This window comes from Schistocerca cancellata, chromosome 4 (assembly GCF_023864275.1).
Source record: "Schistocerca cancellata isolate TAMUIC-IGC-003103 chromosome 4, iqSchCanc2.1, whole genome shotgun sequence".
Lineage (NCBI taxonomy): Eukaryota > Metazoa > Arthropoda > Insecta > Orthoptera > Acrididae > Schistocerca > Schistocerca cancellata.
The window spans coordinates 102,350,023-102,369,683 of NC_064629.1; the positions used below are offsets into that span (position 1 = coordinate 102,350,023).

Sequence of the window (19,661 nt, forward strand, 5' to 3'; positions counted from 1 at the left end):
CTGTCTGTGTGCTGGAATCGAGCATATGCGCTGATCCCCATTATATATACAGGTATTGGTCCAGTCAGTGATTGAAGTTGCCAGCACAGGCCAATGTAATCATCGTCTGTACTGTAGGAGGAGGACCGTATCCCATAGACTATCAGTCACAAGAGAGGGTTCCTGTGTTGTTGTTTCATTCATTGCTTTTTTTCTGCTGTATACTTCCAAGCAGCGTATCACTACAGCTTTGTACACCACCGTTTTTTTTTTCCATCAGTCTTCTGACTGGTTTGATGCTGCCTACCACGAATTCCTCTCCTGTGCTAACCTCCTCATCTCAGAGTAGCACTTGCAATCTACATCCTCAATTATTTGCTGGATGTATTCCAATCTCTGTCTTCCTCTACAGTTTTTTCCCTCTACAGCTCCCTCTAGTATAATCGAAGTCATTCCCTCATGTCTTAACAGATGTCCTATCATCCTGTCCCTTTTCCTTATCAATGTTTCCCACATATTCCTTTCCTCTCTGATTCTGCACAGAACCTCATCATTCCCTACTTTATCAGTCCATTTAATTTTCAACATTCGCCTGTAGCACCACATCTCAGATGCTTCGATTCTCTTCTGTTCCAGTTTTCCCACAGTCCATGTTTCACTACCATACAATGCTGTACTCCAGACGTACATTCTCAGAAATTTCTTCTTCAAATTAAGGCCGACATTTGATATTAGTAGACTTCTCTTGGCCAGGAATGTCCTTTTTGCCATTGCTAGTCTGCTTTTGATGTCCTCCTTGCTTCATTCCTCATTGGTTATTTTACTGCCTAGGTAGCAGAATTCCTTAACTTCTTCTACTTCGTGACCATCAATCCTGATGTTAAAGGCTACATTCTTGTCTTACACCCTTTGGTCGTCCACTCTTATTATTCCCTCTTGGCTTTTGTACATATTGTATATGACCCATCTCTCCCTATAGCTTACCCCTACTTTTCTCAGAATTTCGAACATCTTGCACCATTTTACATTGTCGAACGCTTTTTCTAGGTCGACAAATCCTATGAACGTGTCTTGATTTTTCTTTGTTCGTGCTTCCATTACCAACCACAATGACGGAATTGCCTCTCTGGTGCCTTTACCTTTCCTAAAGCCAAACTGATCGTCATCTAATACACCCTCAATTTTCTTTTCCATTCTTCTGTATATAATTATGTGAACAACTCGAACGCATGAGCTGTTAAGCTGATTGTCTGATAATTCTCGCACTTGTCAGCTCTTGGCATCTTCAGAATTGTGTGGATGATGCTTTTCCAAAAGTCAGATGGTATGTCACCAGACTCATACATTCTATGCACCAACATGAATAGTCGTTTTGTTGCCACTTCCCCCAATGATTTTAGAAATTCCGATGGAATGTTATCTATTCCTTCTATCTTATTTGATCTTATGTCCTCCAAAGCTCTTTTAAATTCTGATTCTAAAACTGGATCCCCCATATCTTCTAAATCGACGCCTGTTTCTTCTTCTACCACATCAGACAAATCTTCCTCCTCATAGAGGCTTGCAATATATTCTTCCACCTATCCGCTCTCTCCTCTACATTTAACAGTGGAATTCCCGTTGCACTCTTAATGTTATGACCCTTGATTTTAATGACACCAAAGATTGTTTTGACTTTCCTGTATGCTGAGTGTGTCCTTCCGACAATCATTTCTTTTTCGATGTCTTCACATTTTTTCTGCAGCCATTTCGTCTTAGCTCCCCTGCACTTCCTATTTATTTCATTCCTCAGCAACTTTTATTTCTCTATTCCTGAATTTCCCAGAACATTTTTGTACTTCCTCCTTTCATCAATCAATTGAAGTATTTCTTCTGTTACCTATGGTTTCTTTGCAGTTACCTTCTTTGTACCTATGTTTTCCTTCCCAACTTCAGTGATGGCTCTTTTTAGAGAAGTCCATTCAACTGTACTGCCTACTGAGCTATTCCTTGTTGCTGTATCTATAGCTGTAGAGAACTTCAACCTATCTCGTCATTCCTTAGTACTTCCGTATCACACTTCTTTGCATATTGATTCTTCCTGACTAATGTCTTAAACTTCAGCCTACTATTCATCACAACTATATTGTGATCTGAATCTATGTCTGCTCCTGGGTACACCTTACAATCCAGAATCTGATTTTGGAGTCTCTGTCTCACTATGATATAATCTAACTGAAATCTTCCTGTGCCACCCATCCTTTTCCAAGTATACCTCCTCCTCTTGTGATTCTTGAACAGAGTATTCGCTATTACAAGCTGAAACTTGTTACAAAACTCAATTAGTCTTTCTCCTTTCTCATTCTTTGTTCCAAGCGCATATTCTCCTGTAACCTTTTCTTCTACTTTATCCCCTACAACTGCATTCCAGTCTCCCATGACTATTAGATTTTCATATCCCTTTACATACTATACTACCCTATCAACATCCTCATACACTTTCTCTATTTCTTCATTTTCAGCTTGCGACGTCGGCATATATACCATAACTATCGTTGTCGGTGTTGGTTTGCTGTCAATTATGATAAGAACAACCCTATCACTGAACTGTACACAGTAACATACTCTCTGCCCTACCGTCCTATTCATAATGAATCCTACTCCCGTTATACCATTTTGTACTGCTGTTGATGTTGCCCTATACTCATCTGACCAGAAATCACCGCCATAGATTTTGTTTTCTCCACCACGACTTTGAGGTCTGTGTCAAGTTCTAAACTGACATTAACACATTTCGATCCATTGGCTCTCACAGAAAACTGGACTATAACAGTATAAATTATGTTGCTGCCTGCTCCAACTACAACAACAGCAAAACACACACACACACACACACACACACACACACACACACACACACACACACACTGGATGACCTTAAATGAAGTGGGGGACTGATGACCTGCGATGTTAAGTTCCATAGTGCTCAGAGCCATTTTTAAATGAAATACAGTCTCAACACATGGAAACTGGAAGAGTTCTGCTGCAATGTCGAGCGTTTCCAAACAGCTGTCCGAAGGTGACTGCTGACCTCTGCATTTAAACTCATCTTTCACGGTGCCCAGGTAGCAAATGGCTTGATGTCCTATTGCGACTAATTCCTCATACTGCAGTCATGCACACGATCACTGTTTCGGTGCTAGCCATCCCTGGAAGATGTTCCCCGTCCACCAAGACTCTTTCTCCATCTCAAACAAGTGGTGTCAGTCAATCACTTTGTGGTAATCAACAGCATACCAGTGGACAGATGGTTTGGAAAAGACACCGTCGATGTGCTGTAACAAGCATCAAAGTTGATAGAACGATCAATTTTACCAATTTTACCTTAATATCAAGATCGACCAATGGCGCGGCAGCGTGCATACCATCACTAACACCTCCGCTCCTCTGCTTTGCGAGTACCATTGCGAATGTAGATAGATGATTGTGAAGTACGTTCATTCATTGTTAATTCTAGAACATATACACCAAAGTACACCAGACAGCGATCTGCATACTTCTAGCACTTCGATCATAGTGTATAATTTACTTTTGTTCCCTATGCGGATGGGAGTCACAGAGCATTCTCGAATTCTTAGGATAAAATCAGAACTTGAAAGTTCTCCTCGCATTGTCTTTGACGAACTCTCCCTGCAACACTGTCACTCATTTAATCTGCAGCTTACCAGAAGCAGACCACTACATTCCACGTCTCATGAAGGAACAGAGCGAGTCGAGTCCATAACTGCTGTTCCACACCAATCTTACTCACGGTACCCACCTAAGTGCACAAGGTTTCTCCAGATGTGCGCGTGTCGAGGAGGTTAGCACCCCTTATAGGTGTATAGTAGGTATGAAAGTGTTGTGATGATATAACAGATGGGTAAGAAGAATAAGCGGGCGGTTTTCAAACATGGTGGAGCTCTAGACGGACAGAGTTTGAAGCATTTTACTTAAATGAACTGCGCTATCAATTCTAAAGTATTGTTCTAGTGTCTGGGATCAGTACCAAGAAGGTATTGGTAAGAGAGAACATAAACACATGCACTCCTAAGGCTATACAGTTCTGCTCTTAAAACATGCTATAACGTTAAAGCCAGGTAGTTGTTGCTGATTCTCCACTCCAGTCCAGTACATTAATAAATACTAGTCCACCTCCAGGATTGTGAAATATAATTACAATAATATTTGTGCTATTGGTGAATTCACTCCGCTGAAAGGAATGTTACATAAAACATATAGCTACTCGTAATATACTGTATTTGGACATGAGCTTCTCGAGATAAGTATATAAACCTCCGCCACTTATAGGTCAAATTCAGCTCAAGAGTAATGAAGGATACCAGTATCTATGATGTTTGTGCATATATCAGCGATAAACAGGGGATTCAGGCCACTTTACCTGCGTTGTCCTCCACACTCAGAAATGTGTAGAATTAGTCAGTGAAGATAATGATAACTGGAACACTTTTCTCATGAAAAGTTAGTTGTTATTTGGGATAAATCTAGGCAACTACGTTTTTAGTTGTAGGGTATATTTTCGAAGACTTTTTTGTAAAGTAAATTGTAGGTTCTAAAATTGCATAACTGTTGCAGGTATTTCGACACAACATGAAAATTGTGGCAACTTACACGAGTTTAAAAATTTCAGTGACAAAGAATTTCAAATTTCGCGCGAAATGAATCAGTTTCTTGTCCTAAAGGCAAATTTAAGCTTTCGCTGTCTGCCACCAGGATGTGCTATGAACTTCAGGCCCGAGGACAGCCGAGTGCAACCGATCGGCTCACCCGATTGGCACGAAGATTTGCTGTCTATAGACGCAGCTGTGTTTGCACCATAGTGTGGGTTGGTGGTGCTGTATATGAATGTTTTGACTTCGGAAATGTTGTTTGTAACAAAATCTGTGGTGGAATTTGTTGTTACTTCCGCCCGAAAGAAGTTACTTATTTGCCGCACGACAAAGGTAATGTATTCACACGATTTTCCAGCTTAGTATCGGTAAATAATGTTATTGGTATTCGTACATAAATACCAGTGAACATACGTCAACTCAAGGAAACTATAAAGCCGGTTTAATTGAATATTGCTTAGTTTTACATTGCTGTGAAATTATTTGGGTCTATCGAAAACTGTCCCTTTATTTTGCAAGTAATACTAGGTACTGCTGAACAGGTTGTAGTGGTTATGTAACATTTGTTGTTGCTTACCACAGTGGTGGTGTGATTCTAGTTTTTTCTTTTTTTTTTTTAAATCCGTGTTTGTACATAAATAGCTGCATATATATGTAAAAGAAGAAAGCTAAAATTCATATAATGTTTTTTCACAACCATACTGAAGCTGAGACGCTTGGAAAATATGTGCGCGTAATTAATAATGTGTATGTGTTTTATCTTTATATTTAACTGCATTTTCAGTTTTGTTCGTGTATAAGCAGGCCTGTCTTGTTAGCGACAAATTACAGTAGATGATTATATGTATTTATCAGATGTAGAAATTGTTTTTCACACCACAGTCGGTCTGAGCGGAGTTTTACATTCTGGTCTTGTATTTCCGTTGGGAACTCATATGCATTAAATAGATAAATATAACCACAACAATAATGTAAACTGAAATCAGGCGTAAAGATCAACAACAGATAACTACAATACAATTTCAGGAACATAAGGTATCTACATAAATAAGTTTTCGATGTATACATATTTTTTATTCGTTACTTGGTACTTTAGGAATTATACTGCCCCACCTGGTAACAGCAGTTGTGCCACTTTAGACAGTAAACATGGAATCAAATAACAGAGCCTCTTGCTCTATTATTTTCGACCGCGCCAACCGGTTTTCACAACAAGCCAGCCTTTATCTGGACGATATTGAGAAATAAGGTACCGTGGAATAAGTCATACGAAAATGAACATAACAACGAACGTTATCACAACAACCATAGTAAAATGAATGGTGTTGTATAGTAACTCACCGCAGCTTAAGAAGTGATATATTTAGCATGAACTTTAGAGACCATCGTCGTGGTGTAGTCCCACGATCATAGCCTCGTCAGTTCATGTTACTTGCAGTGTCCAGACTGTAATAAAATCGTCAGTGAATTGGAAAAATTAGGTGCCATAAATTTAATCTTCAATATATTCTCTCTTCCTGACCATGTATATGATGGCTTTGTCATTAAGTCCATTCCTTACCTATAGCATTGTTTCAGTTGTTGGAAGTGTCTTCTGAGCATGATCATATTCTATATTTTATGACTCAGGATAGTGTTGCAGTTGTTACAGCAATGGACTTACAGTTGTGACAAGTGATGTTAGAATACCATGATTAGTAAACAGTATGATACTGTGGCCTCAGCCCAGTGTCATCAACACAGCGGAGAGACGAGCATCAACAAATGACCAGTGGACACAGTCACTAACAACCCCAAAGTGTAATCAAAACAAAGACTAACAAAGTAATTGTATCGGCATGGGAATAGATTTTTAATGATTTTTTTTCCGTTATCAGCACCTTGCATTATGTTAAAGACCTGAAAATATCAGACCATGCAGGAAGAAGAAGAGGTTACTTACGTGCGACATAATTATTGTCTTTCCTTCATTATTTTCCCTAACATTTATCCCACCTAGTTCAGGCAAATTTTATTATTTAACTTAATGGCTGGATGCCTTCCTGGTACCACAGTCGTCAAGGGAACCTAAGGGAGGGAAGTTATGTACACTGTCTGTCTGTATATAACACAATTGTTCTTTGAGTTATTGTGTTTTAACTGTTTTGAGGTGGAATTTGACGAATAGTCCAGGTATCAGTCCATTGTCTGTTCAAAACTAGACTATGGGTGTTTCCTTTATGCATCTGCACGTCCGCTCCTCTTATGGTGTCTCAATACTATCCACAATCATGGCATCCGTTTGGAAACTAGCGCATTTTACAGTATTCCGGTTGAGAGTCTGTATGCCAAAGCTGCCACTGTCATACCGCCATGTCTTTCTGCTTGGCATATACACATGCTGTTTGTCTGCCATGCTTGGCCACCCATCCTACACTTCCTCCTTTGATGACTCCTTTGACCACCAGTATGGGATGTGTCCCTCTTCTGTGTTACCTCCTGGAGCTCGTTTTCGCCTCTTTCTCCGGCGCTGTAACTTCACACTATGTGCCACTTTCCCGATTGGTGTTTACCCTTCACTACCTTGGCTTTGTGCAGCAGCCCATATTCACCTTGGCCTTCATTCACTTCCTAAATACACTACTCCAGCCTCGCTCCATAGCCGTAAATGTCACAGCCTCTGCACAGAACTTCACGATAGTACCTTTGTGTATACTGATGTCTCTCAAACTGACCATGGTGTCAGGTATGCCTTTGCCATTGACACCGCTGTTTTTCAGTATCGGCTTCTGGACTGCTGCTCACTATTTACAGCAGAGCTCTTCTTCCTGTATCAGGCCATGCAGTACATCCGGTGGCACAGGCTTTTCAGTTGCATCATCTACTCCGACACTCTGTGTCCTTAGGAGCCTCAGTGTGCTGTGCACGTCCAACCTTAGTGCAACGGGTCCAGGAGGGCTATCACTTGATCATTTTTGATGAAGCCACTGTGATGTTTATGTGGGTTCCTGGTCACGTCGATCTGATGGAAAACGAGGCTGCTGACTCTGCTCTCAAGGTTGCAGTTCTCGTACCTCAGCCCACTAGTTCTGATGTTCCCTCAAATGATCTCTGTGTTGACATGTCAGCAGCTGGTGTTACTTTGGCATCACTGCTGGTCCTCCCTTCATGGGTACAAGCTCCAGGTTATTAAGCCTCTTCCAGTGGCTTGAATGACCCTACCACTTTGTGCTCATTGCGCTGAACCTTTGACGGTCCACCATTTCCTGATGGAATGCCCTTTTTTAACCACTCACACTCTCATTTGTGTTTGCCATCTGCATTATCAGCTGTGTCAGCGAACGATGCATGTGCTGTTTACTGCTTTTTACTTTTTATCCATTTTGAGAATATGGCGAAGGCCATTTATTTTTTAGTCCAGGGCCTCCATTTCTCTATGGCATATTTTATAGACCTTTCTCCACATCTCTGTTTCTATCTGTCTTCTCATCTGTCAGTTGGGATTAATGTGTAGCCATTTTTAACTCCTCTCTTTGTCTTCATGTTCTACAGTTCTGACAGCGGCCATTATGATCCTAGTTGTTTTTGCGTCCTAAAACAAAACAAACAAACACTGTTTAGATTAACACAAGAAGAAAATTTGATATGTGTGTGAATTTACATGGAGTATATCAAAGGGCACGTTACTCTGTTAGCAATTAGTCCCCATCTGGTGATGCGGCATTTGTTGCAGTGGGCTATTCCACCTAATGTGCATCACTTCTCATACAGCTTTTGTTGTGCATAATTCATCCTGAACCTGCTAATTGTGTTTGTTTTCAATTTACACAGTTTCCCGAACAGTAATGGATGTGATGTTTCCACATTTCGATTGATGATGATAGTAATGCATGGAGATACTTACTAAACAGCATGCGCTTGTCAGACTCTATGTTGAAATCCATAATTAGTGGTTCCATGCTGATAACACATACAAATGATAACAGAGTTTGGAAATAGCTTGCAAAGCACATTGCTAGCCCTACTGGTGATGTAAGGCTCTAACAAAATTTAATGGACCTGAATGTGGCAAGAATATTAGTTGGTACTAATTAATTGGACCATGGGCCTCCCGGGGGGGTTCACAACTCCTTAGTAGATACATGTGTGGCGAGCACGGGACCCCTAGCTAGTGCAGCTCTTTCCTTTCTCGGCTGCATACCTTCCTTTTCAACATCCTTCCGCGTCCTACATCCTTCCTCCTCCCCCCACCTCTTCCCTTCCTCTTCTCCCTCTCTTTGGGAGTATGTTTCGTGCCTACATCTGGAGATGGACGCTTGGAACTGTAAGACATAGTTTCTCTTCTTTGCTCTCTATGCTGGAAAGCCTCTGTCCTCCCTTTGTCTTTCTCTTTTCCTTGGTTCTATGCTTTACCCTTTTCTCCACTGCTGCATTTGAGACCTCTCTTTTTTGTTCCTCCCTTTCTCTTTCTTTCCTCCCTGTGCATGCCTGAAGACCGACCCACGCGTTCCCGCGCGTAGCTGGTGATGGGGTAACGCGTAATTCCCTGCCCCGGGTAGACAGGGAGGACACATACGTAACCCCTGGTAAAGGCCAGGCCCAGGGAGGGGTGATTACCCGAGCTGGTACCTTCCGAACGTGCCCATTGGTCCCTCGGTCCGTTTCTCGGGAGGTGTGACCTGAGGTGTGGACAACCACTTCAGGCAGGAGTGCCCTCAGAGAGGGCCCCCACGAGGAAAGAGCGCGCCATCGGAGATGCCGGTAATCGTGGGGGATACTTTCGCAATGGTTTCCTCTAAGTCTACAACTTCTGCTCACAACCAAAAGCTAGGTGAGTCTCAGCCACGGACAATTCTTCCATCAGTGCCAAAGTTCCTAGTTGTTTCTCAGTCTGACGCAGGTAAAGACTTCTCCACAGTCAACCCTTTCATTATTCATAAAGGTGTCGATGCAGTTGCAGGTCCTGTAAAGTCTTGTTCCCGATTACGAAATGGCACCTTGTTGTTAGAAACAGTCAGTGCCCTCCAGGTGCAAAAATTGCTGTGAACTACACTGCTACACACATTCCCTGTCCATGTGGAAGCACACCGCACCTTAAATTCATCGCATGGAGTGGTTTATACATGCTCACTCGACGGATTGTCCGACGAGGAAATTCAAAACTACCTGTATGACCAGGGCGTAACGCCTGTACATCGAGCCATGAAAAGGGTTGACAAGGACTTGGTTCTAACCCGTACTGTCTTCTTGACATTTGACAGAGTTCATCTTCCATCAAACATTAAAGTGGGCTATGAGATAATTTCAGTTCGCCCTTTCATCCCCAACCCTACACGTTGCTATCAATGTCAGCGGTTTAATCATACCAGCCAGTCATGTTCCAATCCGCCCAAATGTGTTGTGTGTGGCAAGGATGCCCATGAGGGTGCTTGTCCACCTCCATCCCCTTGTTGCATCAACTGTATGGGTGACCACGCTGCTTTCTCTAGAGATTGCCCCATTTTCAAAGATGAACGGCTCATTCAGGAAATCAGAGTGAAGGAAAAGGTGTCTACATTTGCTGTTCGTAAGTTATTTGCCAGTCAAAAGCCCACTGTGCCTCCAGCAGGTAAATATAGCACTGTCCTTGCATCTCCTCGGCCTACTAAGGAGGCAGCCATGCAGACTTGTGATTTCACCTATAGTGCCACAGTTGTCAGATCGGCCAGCACAAAGATCGCCCGTTCAACCTCCCCACTATCACCTGCTCACTCTACAGCTCACCCTTCATCGGCTTCTGCTAAATCACGAGCCCCAAAATCAGACACTCAGACTTCCAAAAAAGAGCCTACTCGCAAAGATTTTTTATGTACCCCGACTTCACAACCATCGATTCCTCCCTCATCTCAACATCCTGTTTCCAAGAAGGCTCATAAGAAACCAAGTTCCTCCTCTTCTCTGTCACGGCATGTCTCATCTACAGCGCCACCTGGCGGTAACCACTGTCGGCCATCTTCCGTGTTGCCAAGGCGCACTGGTGGCAGCCGATCAACTGGCCAATCACTGGTGGCAGGAGCTGCTCCCAAACAACCTATGGATCAGGATCTTCTGCCATTGGCTGAATGCCGTTCCACGCTGTCGGCCGCTGGCTCTCAGCAGTCGTTGAGTTGAGAGCAACCGTGGTAAGATTCTCCCTTTTCTTTCCACCGTATTTCAATTATCCATTGGAATATCCGTGCTATTGGAGCCAGTCAGGATGAATTGTCGGTCCTCGTACTATCCTACTCTCCTGTCATTTTCTGTCTTCAGTAAACAAAGCTGCGTCCCCACAATCACTTTGTTTTCCCTCATTTTCAGTCAGTCCAGTTTGATCTCCCCTCTATTGATGGCACTCCAGCACATGGAGGACTTATGACTCTTCTCCATGATACTGTCCATTATCAGCCAATCCCCTTAAACAGTTCCTTCCAAGTTGTTGCTGTCCGTCTTTCCCTTTCTGGATACACCTTCTCTCTCTGTACTGTATACATTCCATCATCCACACCGATGGCAGGAGCTGATCTCCTTGGTCAGCTCCTGCCCCCCCTATTTGCGGGTTTGGGACTTCAGTGCCCACCACCCGCTTTGGGGATCTCTGCGTCCCTATCCGCGAGACTCCCTATTGATTAACATCTTCCACCAAGCGGACAAGCGGATATTGTTTGCCTCAACACTGGGGAACCTACATTTTTGTCTGCCTCCACGACAAATTTATCTCATTTGGACCTTTCGGTTGGTACTGTTCAGCTAGCTCGACACTCTGAATGGTTCGCTCTTGCTAATACACACTCGAGTGACCATTTTCCATGTGTCCTTCGATTGCAGCCACAACTGCCATCTATGTGCCTGAGATGCTGGAAGTTTGCCTAAGCCAATTAGACACTTTTTTCGTCTCTAGCAACATTCTATGACCGTCACTTTCCTAGCGTCGATGATCAGGTCACTCACGTTACAGAAGTTATTCTTACAGATGTAGAACATTCAATACCTCCTCGCCCCTCCGATTTCCCCCGGCGCCCCCCAGTTCCTTGGTGGAACGTGCCGTGACGCAATATGTGAGCGGCGACGTGCTCTTCGCATTTTCTGCCACCATCCTACTTTGACCGTCTGTATCCGCTATAAGCAGTTACTTGCGCGATGCTGTCGCGTCATCTGCGATAGCAAGAAGGCAAGCTGGGACTTCTTCACTAGCTCTTTTAACACCTTCACTCCCTCCTCAGAAGTTTGGAGTCGAATTCGACAGTTATCTGGCACTTCTAGTTTCTCCCCAATGTCTGGGCTCACTGTTGTGCATGATACCTTAGTGGACCCAGTCGCAATTCCCAACTCATTGGGTCAACACTTTGCTGAGATTTCGAGCTCTTCAAATTACCCGCCGGCCTTTCTCCCAAAGAAACATGCAGCAGAAGTGCAACCTCTTGCTTTCTCCTCTCAAAATAACAAAAGCTATAATACTGTTTTCTCCATGCGGGAACTCCAACACGCACCCTCTTCTTCTCACTCTGCTGCCCCAGGACTGGATGGTATCCACATCCATATGGTGCTGCATTTATCATACCATAGTCTGCGTTACCTCCTTCGCCTTTATAATCGAATTTGGACTGACAGTACTTTTCCAAGATGATGGCGGGAAGCTATTGTCGTTCCTGTTTCGAAACCTGGAAAGGACAAACATCTCCCCTCGAGCTATCGCCCCATTTCTCTCACGAGTAGTGTATGTAAGGTTTTGGAGCATATGGTGAATTGCCATTTAGCCTGGTGGCTTGAGTCCTGAAGCCTTTTTAACACCTGCCCAATGCAGTTTCCGAAAGCATCATTCTGCAGTTGACCATCTTGTTACTCTCTCCACTTTATATCATGAACAATTTTCTCAGGAAACGCCAAACGATAGCAATATTTTTTTGATCTAGAGAGAGCATACGATACCTGTTGGAGGACAGGCATCCTCTGCACAATGTTCTCTTGGGGCTTTCAATGACAGCTGCCCCTTTTTATTCGTGAATTTATGGCAGAGCTCATATTTAAAGTGCGGGTGAACACCACTCTCTCCCATACTCCCAAGAAAACTGGGTACCCCAGGGCTCCATGCTAAGTGTTGTACTGTTTGCCATCGCCATAAATCCAATTATGGATTGTCTCCTTCCCGATGTCTCGAGCTCAATCGTTGTGGACGATTATGCGATCTACTACAGCTCTCAACGGACCAGCCTCCTTGAACGAAGTCTTCTAGGATGTCTCGATCACCTCTACTCATGGAGCATCGAAACCGGCTTCTGCCTTTCTCCCAGTAAGACCGTCTGTGTAACTTTTTGGTGTCATGTGGAGTTCCCTCAGCCTTCCCTACATCTAGGCCCTGTCGACCTACCGATCGTGGACATCGCTAAATTCTTGGGACTTGGGTTTGACAGAAAACAGAGGTACAAACCATGTTCAGAAAGGATAAATTAAATAAAGTAGGTCGTGGTGTGTTTGTGTCTGTTGGTAGTAGTTCATCTTGTAGTGAAATTGAAACAGATAGTTCCTGCAAATTACTATGGATAGAAGTTATACTCAACAGCCGTACCAAAATAATAATTGGCTCCTTCTACTGACCCCCTGATTCAGATGATATAAGAGCTGAATGGTTCAAAGAAAACTTGTATCTCATTACAAGTAAGTATCCCACTCATACAGTTATAATTGGTGGAGACTTCAATCTACCCTTGATTTGTTGGTGAAAACACATGTTCAAAGCTGATGGTAGACAGAAAACATCGTTTGAAATTGTACTAAATGCTTTCTCTGAGAATTACTTTGAACAATTAGTACATGAGCCCACACGAATTGTAAATGGTTGTGAAAACACACTTGACCTCTTAGCCACAAATAATCATGATCTAATTGAGAGCGGCACGACGGATACAGGGATTAGTGAACACAAGGTCATTGTAGCGACGCTCAAAACCATATAAACCAAAACCACTAAAAATAAACGCAAAATATATATCTTTAAAACAGCAGATAAAAATTCGCCTGATGCCCTCCTAAGACAGAGACTCCATTCCTTCCAAGCTAATTATGTAAGTGTAGACCAGATATGGCTCAAATTCAGAGATACAGTATCGACAGCAATAGATAGGTTCATACTGCATAAGTTAATGAGAGACAGGACTGATCCACCATGGTACACAAAACACGTCAGAACACTGTTGCAGAAGCAATGAAGAAAGCATGCCAAATTCAGAAGAACACAAAATCCCCAAGACTGGCTAAGTTTCATGGAAGCTCGAAATGTAGTACGGACATCAATGAGAGATGGTTTTAATAGTTTCCACAATGAAACATTGTCTCAAAATATGGTAGAAAACCCAAAGAGATTGTGGTTGTATGTAAAGTACACCAGTGGTAAAAAACAGGCAATACCATCACTGCGCGATAGTGATGGAAATGTTACCGATGGTGGTGCCACTAAAGCGGAGTTACTAAGTACGGTTTTCCATAATTACGTCATGAAAGAAGATGAAGTAAATATTCCAGAATTTGAAACCAGAGCAGCTGTTAGCACGAGTGACATAAAAGTAGATATCTTAGGTGTTGCAGAACAACTCAAATCACTTATGAAAGGCAGGTCTTCCTGTCCAGATGGTATACCAGTCAGGTTCCTTTCAGAGTATGCAGACACAATAGCGCATTTCTTAGCAGTTGTATACAACCACTCACTTGACGAAAGATCTGTTCCCCCCCAAAGACTGGAAAGTAGCACAGGTCACACCAATATTGAAGAAAGGAAATAGGAGTAACCCATTGAATAACAGATCCATATCACTGATCTTAATTTGCAGTAGGATTTTGGAGCATATACTGTACTCGAACATTATGAATCACCTTAAAGAAAATTACTTATTGATACATAATCAACATGGATTCAGAAAATATTGTTCTTGTACAACACAGCTAGCTCTTTATTCTCACGAAGTAATGAGTGCTGTTGACAAGGGATCTCAGATCGATTCCATGTTCCTAGATTTCCAGAAGGCTTTTGATACCATTCCTCACAAGCAACTATTAATCAAATTGCGTGCATATGGAGTATCATCTCAGTTGTGTGACTGGATTCGTGATTTCCTCTCGGAGAGGTCACAGTTCGTAGTGATAGTAAATCATCAAATAGAACAGAAATGATATCTGGCGTTCTGCAAGGTAGGGTCATAGGCTCTCTGCTGTTCCTGATTTACATAAATGATCTAGGTGGTAATCTGAGCAGCCCCCCTTAGATTGTTTGCAGATGACACGAAACAAGCTGCTCTTCTTTGCACTTTTTCGATGTCCTCCGTCAGTCCTACCTGGTAAGGATCCCGCACTGCTCAGCAATATTCCAGCAGTGGACAGACAAGTGTAATGTAGGCTGTCTCTTTAGTGGGTTTGTCGCATCTTCTAAGTGTTCTGCCAACAAAGTGCAGTCTTTGCTTCACCTTCCCCGCAATATTATCTATGTGGTCTTTCCAATTTAAGTTGCTCGTAATTGTAATTCCTAGGTATTTAGTTGAATTGACAGCCCTTAGATTTGTGTGATTTATCGTATACCCGAACTTCATCAAATTTCTTTTAGTATCCATGTGGATGACCTCACACTTTTCTTTATTTAGTGCCAATTGCCACTTTTCACACCATACAGAAATTCTCTCCAGATCATTTTATAATTGGAATTGGTCATCTGATGATTTTACTACACAGTAGTTTACTCCTCTGCACAGCCATCTGTTCTTTGGTGTCTCGACTCTGTCCACCACAGTGGATTGCGTTTAGCATCTGGAGCTTTTTACACCAGCCCCGTGGGGAGCCTTTATGCTGAAACTGCTGAAATGATCATCATAATAAAATAAGAGAAACCAGAGACTGAATGGAAAGATTTAGGTGTTCCTTTTTCCCACACGCTATTAGAGAGTGGAAAGGTAGAGAAGTAGTATGAAAATGGTTCGATGAACCCTCTGCCAGGCACAGTGTGAATTGCAGATTAACCATGTAGATGTAGAAAACTGTGCTGGTCTTCCCACGCTCCATATCTTTCGGCTCGCTGTCTACGATCCCTCAACACCCTCTGTGTTCTGAGTGGTGTCTCCTGGGGAGCGGACAGAGTGGTCCTTCTCCACCTATATCGCGCTGTAGTGTGCTTGAATTTGGGCTATGGAAGCATAGTTTACTCCTCTGCACGCTCGCCTGTTCTTTGGTGTCTCGACTCTGTCCACCACCGTGGATTGCGTTTAGCATATGGAGCCTTTATGCTGAGACTGCTGAACCTCTGCTGTCCAATTGGTGAGCTGTCCTTCTGAGTCGTTAAGCTCGTCTTCTGTCTTCCATGCCTGCTCATCCAGACCATGCCCTTCTTTTTGACACCTCCTTGGATTTAGAGTATGCAGGCCGCCTTTCCTCTCTACCACCACTGGGGGTCCGCTTCCGTGAACTGCTACATTCTCTTTCCTTCCACTTTCCTAAAACTTTCTTGACAACTGGGGGTATGGTGCCACCTTGGCTTCACCCCCGGACCTGCCTGCTCCGTGACCTTGGTCAGCTTCCCAAGGATAGTATCCCCTCCCCCAGTTTATCGGCGATTTGCTGCTATATTCGCACAAATGGAGCATCCCACATTTATTTACACTGATGGCTCAGAAACATTTGGTGTTGGGAGTGCCTATACTGTTGATGACACCCCTAATAGATTCTGGCTTCCCGACCAGTGTTCTGTTTTCACTGCGGAGCTTTACGCTGTTCTCCAGGCTGTCCAATACAGGCGTCGCCATAAGCGGCTGCAGTATATTATATGCTCAGATTCTCTCAGCTCTCTCCTCAGCCTCCAAGCTCTTTATCCTGTCCACACTCTGGTCCACCAGATTCAGGACTGCCTCCACTTGCTCCACTTAGGGGACGTCTCGGTGGCATTCCTCTGGATCCCAGGCCATGTTGGTATCCGCAGAAATGAGTCAGCCAATATAGCGGCCAAGGCTGCAGTCTCTCTTCCTTGGCCTGCTGTTCGCATGGTTCCCTTAGCCGATCTACAGAGCATTTTATGTCATCATGTTGCTTTTATGGCACGCACATTGGTCTACATTTCCCAATAAAATAACGGGACGTAAAACCCCTTCCATTTGCTTGGACCTCTTCCTTCCGACCTCGTCGTCGGGAGGAGGTAATTTTAACTAGACGCCAGATAGGGCACTGTCTTTTTAGCCATTGTATCTTTTAAGTGGCAATCCTCCTCCACTTTGTCCCCACTGCTCTCAACCGTGGACGGTGAGACACCTTTTGCTTCGGTGCCCCTATTTTAATTCACTATGCACCCGTTTACAGCTGTCGCCTTATTTATCTTCCCTTTTAGCAGATGACACGTGCTCAGCTGATGATGTCCTAGAGTTTATAAGTGTCAGTGAGATGACATTGGTCATTTGACGCTCTTTTTTGGGGAAAACAACCCCCGCCTTCAATGGTAGTTTTTATAATTTCCTCCTATTTTTAGTTTACCTCATTTGTGAGTTTCGTTCCCATTGCTGCTGATTTCCCATTCGGTTTTTTACCCTTCGGTAAGCCACAGTATGGGCACTTATGACCATAGCAGTTTTGCGCCCAAAAACCATAACAAAAAAATATTGGACCATTGGGGGAGGGTATACAGAAAACAGTTTTGGAATCTAGTGGATGCAATGGTGTGAAACAATTTGCGTCCATGACACGCAAAAGGCTTCTTTAAAAGCTGACCAGTGAAAACGATTGTACTTCTATTTCTGCATTTGTAATGTACAAGTGCAGATGTTTTGTGGAAGACCTACTGCATTTGCTGTGAGAGAGTTAAAACGCCATGTACCATATGATGCAGACTACATTTGGCAAATAGAGAGACACACCTTGATCTAGAATCAAACCCTTGACCCAAAACGTGATCCACTGCACCAACTGCATGTTGCTATGCCCATATGCTGGCAGAGTTAGTTACCATACATGTGATCAGTGTTGCCAGATTGCCAGTGTTAAATGTCCATTTACTGCTGGAAGTATGTGTAGGACAAAACTTTATGAGAGACATTTTTGTATTGCTAGTACATGAGGAATCGAACTGCAAAGTCAAAGTGTGCAAATTTTTCTTCTCCCAGGGCAGATGATGTCTGCCTACACTACAATACTACATCAACGTATGCTGTTGAGCGCCATTTGCAGAGATCCATTCAGAATGCACAACACTGGGACCAGAAACATGGCTTCAAATTCTCTCAATTAAAAATACGAGTTATGCATTTCTGTAGGCTCACAATAGCCCATGCTCACACTGAGTGCTACCTACATAGTAAGTTACTAGAAACGCCTAAATAATACCACTTTGTGGGTCTTCTTCTAGATAGTAAACTAATGTGGTTTCCGCATGTATACCAAACTAAAATAAACTTTATGATGCTCAATGTAGTGCAGTTCCTGTGTAGCACCAAATGGAGAGCAGATTGCACTATTCTCGCATGATTTTACAAGTCGGTAGTTCTGTCGTGCTTGAACTACGGGTGTGTTGAATACAGATCTGCCACTCTGTTGGTATTACGCTTACTCGGCTGTGTCAACTGCAGTGGTGTGAGGCTAGAGACTGAGCTTATTGTATGAGCCCCCATCAACAATCTTCTAGCAGAGGCCGGACTCCCAGCACTAAGAGTCTGGTGACAACAATTACTTGCAAATTGTGCTGTATCAATTCTCTGTACACCCTATCATGCAGTTGTTTTCACCACTCTCAGTATAGGCTGTTTACAAATCAGCCCAGAGCAGGCAAACTGCCTTGGGCATGACTGTAAGCTCTGAGAAACGATCTCCAGATTCCTCTGCTGGTATTTGCAATATTATCTCTTCCTGCTGCACATTCATGGCAGTCTGTGGTGCATCTAGACCTGCCCCACAGGTCAAAGGAGAACACACATCCAACAATGTTCCGTGTGTTGTTGTTGTTCTGCAGCAAGGGGCCACATCTCTTTTGTGGGTATGTACTTGCACATCACTATTTCCCTTTCTATGCTCAAAGTCTGTCCTCCTGCTGTTCTCATTTTTCTTGTCTGGCTTTCCACTGTCTGGTCTTCTTGGAGCTAATCATGTTTGGATTTGCTTTGATTTTGGACATCCTTTTCTTTCCTCTCTTCAGACATTTTATACAACTTTTAACACTCACTATATGACCCCCAATGTTGGGTTTGACCTACCATTCTTGTTCCAGACTCCTCTTTGTTTCAACCCGCATCACACTGGATCCACCCCACCAGGAGGTCCACAGCTCTTTGTGGGTACTTGTGTGGTGGGCATGGGTCCCCAAGCTAGTGCAGCCTTTATTCTTTTCTGGACTGCTTTACCTTTCCCTTCCTTCTCGTTACCTGTCCTTCTTCCTTCTCCTTTGCCCCTTCTGTTTCCTTCTCTTGGTGTTCTTCTTTATGTCAACCCGTCTATCCTCGTGACTTTTCTTCATCTTCCATTTTTGATTGGTTGCTTTTCCTCCTCTTTTTTTCGTTTTTCTTTTTTGGTCCCCCTCAAGGGTTTGACCTCCACCTCTAAATTTGAAATCTGTAGTGTGATCCAGGTGGGAAAGAATTCCCTCCCTAGCGTCTTTGGCATAGGTTCCTTTCACCCCTCCTCCTCCTCCCCCTTTCGCCCGTCCCCTCCCTCTCACCTCCTTGCTATGTCACCAGGTTGGTAGCCCCAGTCTGTGTGGTGGGGCTGTTAGGTACCCATCTGACCGAGTGCACCCCCACCCCCGCCCTCACGACACCACAGGGATCACACTGCTGGTACCTGCACAGTGAACATCTTGTGCATGCCTAGGAGTGGGTGCCCATCCTTTTGGGGCATCTGAACTCCAGGCAGTGACCATCCTGCCAGGCGGCTGTTGCTGCGGCTGCGGCTGGGGCTGGGTGTCACCCACAAGGCAAGTCCGTTAGGAGTGGGTGGTACCAGGGCAGACATTTGGCACATGAAATGTGTTAAGCTCTCTGGCTACTCTTCTGTGGCCGCTTCTCTTCCTCGACATTGTTCTGTCTCAGT

The 19,661-nt window shown here is 43.6% G+C and overlaps 1 protein-coding gene across 1 annotated transcript in view; it reads left to right on the forward strand.

Moving 5' to 3' along the window:
• The first annotated feature begins 4,777 nt into the window (after positions 1–4,777).
• Positions 4,778–19,661, forward strand: part of LOC126183666 (succinyl-CoA:3-ketoacid coenzyme A transferase 1, mitochondrial) — an 88,934-nt gene continuing 74,050 nt past the window's right edge. Inside the window, exon 1 of the mRNA XM_049925819.1 lies at positions 4,778–4,961. Within this exon, the coding sequence (XP_049781776.1) occupies positions 4,860–4,961 (102 nt within the window). The 5' untranslated portion in view covers positions 4,778–4,859. The remainder of the gene's footprint in view (positions 4,962–19,661) is intronic.